General features: G+C 36.7%; 1 protein-coding gene across 1 annotated transcript in view; it reads left to right on the plus strand.

Annotated features, from left to right (window-relative positions):
• grin2ca (glutamate receptor, ionotropic, N-methyl D-aspartate 2Ca) overlaps positions 1-6,333 on the plus strand; it is a 67,439-nt gene that overhangs the window by 50,714 nt on the left and 10,392 nt on the right. Inside the window, exon 6 of the mRNA XM_016447365.1 lies at positions 5,377-5,545. Within this exon, the coding sequence (XP_016302851.1) occupies positions 5,377-5,545 (169 nt within the window). The remainder of the gene's footprint in view (positions 1-5,376; positions 5,546-6,333) is intronic.

Raw genomic sequence — 6,333 nt, forward strand, 5'->3', positions numbered from 1 at the left:
TTATATTATATTATTGACATCTAAAACCTCTTTTAGTTTATGCTTTTTTCATGGCACAAATATGTATTATTGTTACCGTAAAAAAAAAATGTCTGTATATTGTTACCGTATAGACTTTTTTTTTTTTTTTACCAAAGATTGATATAGTATTGTAAATAATTGTGCATATACAGTACTGTGCAGCCATTAGTATTAAAAATGGTTTTAAGTTATTTCTCTTTTGCTGCAGTGTGTCAGTAGGAAATATGTTTATATTTCCAAACATTTCTTGTGCCATTAATTGTTATAATCCAGTGAGATTTTTGTCTGACAACAGCCAGTGCTGCACACAGAGATCTGATCTGATCATCATCCAGTCTGTCTGGAATGACATGAAGACACAGAACAACCTGAGACACACTCAATCCAGAAGAACTGTGGCAACGTCTCCAAGACGCTTCAAGAAACCTACCTGCAAAGCTGCCTAAAAAACTATGCGCAAGTGTACTTAGAACAAAAGCTGCTTTAAACGCAAAAGGTTGATTTGATTTAGTTAATAGAAGTTAATTGATTTAAAAAAATATATCTATTTATGACATTATTTTTGAAAGCACCCACACTTTACCGCATGTTTACACAAGTGCCTAAAACTTTTCACAGTTCTGTAGATTACAGGTAGGTTTCTTCAAGTGCCTTGCAGAGTTCGTCTGGAATTAGTCTGTCTTAGTGTTTTTCTGAATTATTTTTTATTAATTGGCAGCTCTTGTTGTAAAGCTTTAGGATCAGTTGTCTGTTTTTGGTCCTTCACAACCTGAGAACTGCTAGCGTTCAGCTCTGGTGAAGATAACTGGATACTCACAGGACTGTGTCTCACCTCATGAGAACTGAGTGGTAATTAGCAGAGCTGATTAAAGCTGCGCTGGACTCAGCGGAGGGTCTCAAACTCCTCACACTCTGCCTCCTCTCTCCAAACACACACGCTGTTGTGGTAGGCCCATTAACATGTTATTTAAGAGTCATTCCCTCAGGATGTTCTACTCATTACTTTCAGGCCAAATCTGAAGGTCTCCCGGAAACAGCTGAAGTAAAAAAAAACAAAGCAAGTTAGCATGAATGGGAAATAGACCTACAAGATCATTTAACAGTAGCCGCAAAAGAATTTGGACACTTACAGCATACTTAGATTGTCAGAATGTCATTGCATTGCAGTCCAAATCTGTCCAGATATGTTTTGAGGGGATGGGCTGCCTGTGTTGTACTGCATGTCTGTTGATGCTGTGACTGATGTCAAACAAATAGTTGTGTGGTTTATGGTGATGATAGCGTGTGCTATTGTGTGGGTGGGTGTTTAGTGTGACTCATTGCCTCTAATCCCCTTTATGCCACACACCATTAGTCAAGAGGTTACAGGGAAGGTTAGAGAGCGTAGAGTGTCATTAGAGTGCTCTTTCTTCCTCTCTCCTTTCTTTCTCTCGTTTTTGTCCATCTTTATTAGTACTGCTTTCTAAGGCATGCATTTGAACAAACATTTGACCTTAAAGGGTTAGTTCACTCAAAAATGAAAATTAGTCCATTATTTACTCACCCTCAAGCCATCCTAGGCATATATGACTTCCTTCTTTCAGATGAATCCAATCGGAGTAATATTAAAAATTGACTTTGATCTTCCAAGCTGTTTAATGGCAGTCAGCGGGTGTTGCAGTTCATCAGTCCAAAAGAAGTTAAATAAAGCGCATGCATCCATAATAAAAAGTGCCTCACACAGCTCCGGGGGGTGAACAAAGGCCTCCTGTAGCGAATCAATGCGTTATTGCAACAATACATAACTACAATAACTTTGTCTAGTGCTTTTATGAAAGTTTATAGCATGATTTGTGAACATTTAACTATACTGAATGACATCGCATAGACGTCTTCATGTCTAGTTTTTGCATATTTCATTTCATTCTGTAACCTATTTGTTCTACAGATCTGTGTGTACTAGTGTTAAATGTTGCCGTTTTTGACAGCGTTGATAACGTTTATGACAGATAATATCATGATAATTTTTGCGTTTCCCTTACCGAATGTCGTATCCTGTCAGTAAAAACCTGTCCATGGGCTTTTTTGATTGCTTTCAGTTTAAGTGCCGGTGTCCTGACATTTTATCCTACCCGTCAGATTGTCCTACCAGGGTTTACTGCGCATGCGCACATCAATATTGCGTCCTTTTTCTCATGCTGAACAACAATATTTAATGTATCTGCATTACTGTACGGGCAGGTTTAGGGTTGGGGTAGGTGTAGACTTTAATAAAACACAATCTAATAGGTAGAAAAAATTATTTGTTGGTTTCCTGTAGCTGTATCCCTTCTACAACCGCGAATATAACACATAATTACTGTATTTGCATTACTGTAAGGGTAGGTTTAGGGCTGTGGTAGGTGTTAATAAACCATCATTTTACAGGTAGCATTTTTTGTTGTCGAATTGTACTACCCACTGTTTTAATGGGAGGTAGCAAAATCTGACAGGGTAGCACAAATCGACAGAATGTTGCCAGATATTGATACTAAAACAAACAAAAAACAAAATTAAATAATAAACCAAAATTATTTCCAATCTTTTGCAAAGATAAGATAAAGATATCGCTGACTCTAAACTGCAACTTCCTACTTTATTAATTTTCTAATCTAAAGTGTTAAATTAAGTGGAAAAGACAAGTCCAAATACGCTTATAATAGCTGGATCTGGCTACACGGAGGCTGCGCCCGTGCCCTCGTTCACTCCACCAGCGTCTCGCAGCGGTCATTTTCATACCAGGGACGCTAAACATTCTTGCAAACTATTTAAACTGAATTATACATGTCATGCAAGCATTCATATGAGGAGTTTAACAGCAAATGAGTCATTCAAAGAACAAATTTTATTTTTGAACATGAAACATGTTGATGTACTAAAACTAAATAAAAATATGTAAGAAAAACGAATAAAAATTATAACCGTACTAAAATTAAAATGAAACCTGAAAATATAAACATATATTTAAAATTTCAAATATCAATAAATAATATAATAGTGTATACAACACTGATTTATCTATTTTGATTTATTTACTTAATTTTATCCTTATTTATTTAATTATTAGCACCTGATATAACAACCCATTTTACCCTCAATTGAAGCAACAAATGACATAAAAACAATGTGAAATCTGATTTGATCATTTGAACTGAGAAAAATTAACATAAATCTTAATTGGATTTTAAGTCAACCACATAATAAGGTAGTTTGGCTCATGCTTTCATGTGTCGGATTTCATGTATGTGTTTTATTTCCTGTTTAGATTTTCTGTGCCAGTCAAAACAAGGTCTAAAACACGGAGTCAGACTCATATAACATGACTGTTAAGTTTACATGTATATAACTGAGTAAATACCACAAGACGTCCCTTTCTATTAGAAAACAATGCAACAGTGTTATCCTGATGGCAGCATGTACAATCTCTGTACAGTAACAGCTCTTATCCGATGTGAGCTCAGCCCAGTGATTCCGCACGCCGTTTCTCTTCCATCTTTATTTGTTTGTGATTAATTTGAGTTGGATTTGTTTTGGCCCAGCCCGGCTGTCCTTCCATCTGCCACAGCTGCGACTAAACACAAGGACCCATCGTGACGCCAACTACTCATCCACCCACTCACTGCTGACGTCACGTCTCACCATCAGTGCTCCCGTAATCCTCCCTTTTTTAGTTATTTGCCATTTTTAGGTTCTCCCAGAGGATTTTCTTGTGTTTTCATATGTGCCTTGATGCTATTTAGACAGTATAACCACAAAGGCTCCTTGTTATACATCAGAATGCAGTTATTCCCTGTCTGGTCGTAGAAAAGCACAAACAGCCTCCGTCACTGCCGTTAGACAGCGTAAATGGATTTATTGGAGCTGTCGTTAATTACTCGTCGTTACTCGTGATTGTATGTATTTATTTGTTGACGGTGGCAAATGGATTGGCACTGAACATAATTACAAAACTAGTCTGAGTAACTAATGGCAGAAGCAAATAGATTATATACAAGACCTTGTTCTTGTATTACGTCTGACCTATTTAAAACTTCTCGCGTACAACAAGCTGCACATAAAGACTAAACGTGCATGTCTAGAGTTGGTCTTAGTATTCTGAGATATTTTAAAAGCATTCAGACTACACAGATGAACCATGTTCACCTACATTGTGAAATTATATAGCTCATGTTCTTTTTTAGAAAGTATGTAAATGTTTGCAGGGCTCAACAATAAGGATTGCAGGGTCAGTCTCCCTGGAGTGACTTGAATAATGGTTCACGGCTCATAAATCACCTCTTGTTGAATTTAAACCTACAACCTTTTTTGGATATTTAACCACTAGGCCACACCAGCCCCCCAAAAAAAGAAATCAGACTTACAGTTTTGTGGAGAACTGTTGATATTTGTCATGCATTGCTTGGTGTGCTTCTTGAGATTTAGATTCAGATTTGCGAAACAAATCATTTAAATTTCTTCATGAACCAGTTTAACAAGTAAAAAAAAAAACCCGAACTGATTAAAAGATTAATTCGCGAACTGGAAATCACTACGACCAATCGGGAAAGATTGTGTCAGTTATTTTTTGCACTTTGCAATCACAAATGTAACATAAGTGTCTGGAGAAAAGTATCAGAGTAAAAGTATCAATTTTCTCTTTAATATGCAGAACAGTAAAAGTCAACACAAATGTAAGGTACAGATATCCAAAAACTGTACTTCTGTCATGACAACTCTCAGAAAGTTTAGCATGGTAATATATACGAGGCAATGTTAATGTGTTTGGTCTTGGTGGAATAGATCCATTACGCTGCTGCTGTGGCAAAGCAAGTATCGATATACATTCACAACATGCTGCTGTGAGCATGTAGGAAATACTGCTGCTGCAAATATAACATATATGAAATAACCCCCATATGTAACATGCATGAATCATCCCGTAGCAGATCAAGACAGGTGGAGCTGGGGAAGGTGGAGGGTTTCTGAAGCGTGCTGCAACTGCTACAGCAAGCACTAGCCAAGTATTTAAATGTTGAGCAGCAGCTCATTGGCTGCTGATTTGAAAAGAACCAATCAGCTGTGCCATGTGATAATCATGTGATTATATCAGATTGAGTTAGAACCTGTGCCATCTAGAGACTCATGACAGAACTTTGTATTTACGTATTTGTACTTTGATACTATACATCACTAGTCCATGTAGGTTTGTTTTTTAATCTCTTGTGAATACTACCATTGAAAATTACAGTTCTGTGTTTATGACATCTAAATGTAAAGAGAAAACTTTTAATTTTGTGCAATTTCGGTATTGTTATCGAACTTAAATAATATGATAATGTTCCTGTTGTGTTCCCACAGGATAGTCGGACACACTGAGCCTTACACCAAACTATGCTGCAAAGGTTTTTGCATAGACATCTTGAAAAAGCTCTCTCGCAACATAAGGTTCTCCTACGACCTCTACCTGGTCACCAACGGCAAACATGGCAAGTTGGTACGAGGGATCTGGAACGGTATGATTGGAGAGGTGAGAAAACAAAACATTTCAGTTTTTATCTCAAGTCAACAAAATTCACCTAATTTACTTACTTAATACACATTGCTGGTCTTGTTTTGAAAGATTTATTGGTCCTCTGCATAATTGGTCGACTGCTCCACTTTAACATCACCAGGCCCTCATACTTTTCAATCCTCTCCCCCAACAACCAGTTATTTTGATACCTGTTTTTACCATCCAATCAATTCCTGATGGATAAAATCAAGTGCCATTCTACAGTTTGTTAAATAAAATACGTCATTGTACATACAGTAAGTAAAATGGGTTGCAAATGCTTTATATAAATTATTTTGATATGGCAGTTTCTAATGTAAACTAGTTCTATAAGTTGTTTAGCATCTGTGATGTCACACTGAACAAGAAAACAAAACCTAAATCTGTATGAGAGAAAGACTGTTGACTGCAGAATGGATCTAATAGCTTGTTCATTCAAGTGGACGTGACTGGCATTGAAATGACACAAACAACCTTGTAAATAAACATCTCCATCAAGTAAGTCGACGTCTGATGCACAGCGGCGTCTAAAGCGTTTCAGATGTGACTTGTGCTCCTGCTTTGAGAGAGAGAGCCTGGACTGTAAATCTGAAACACACACACACGCTCACATAGTGATTACTGGACTAGCACAGCCACAACAGACATGTTTCTGGATATTAAAGCAACAATTCACACAAAAATAAAAATTCTGTCATCATTTCCAAACCCATATGACTTTCTTAAAAAAAAAAAAAAATATATATATATATATATATATATAT

Source organism: Sinocyclocheilus anshuiensis, unplaced genomic scaffold, assembly GCF_001515605.1.
Source record: "Sinocyclocheilus anshuiensis isolate Anshui unplaced genomic scaffold, SAMN03320099.WGS_v1.1 scaffold828, whole genome shotgun sequence".
Lineage (NCBI taxonomy): Eukaryota > Metazoa > Chordata > Actinopteri > Cypriniformes > Cyprinidae > Sinocyclocheilus > Sinocyclocheilus anshuiensis.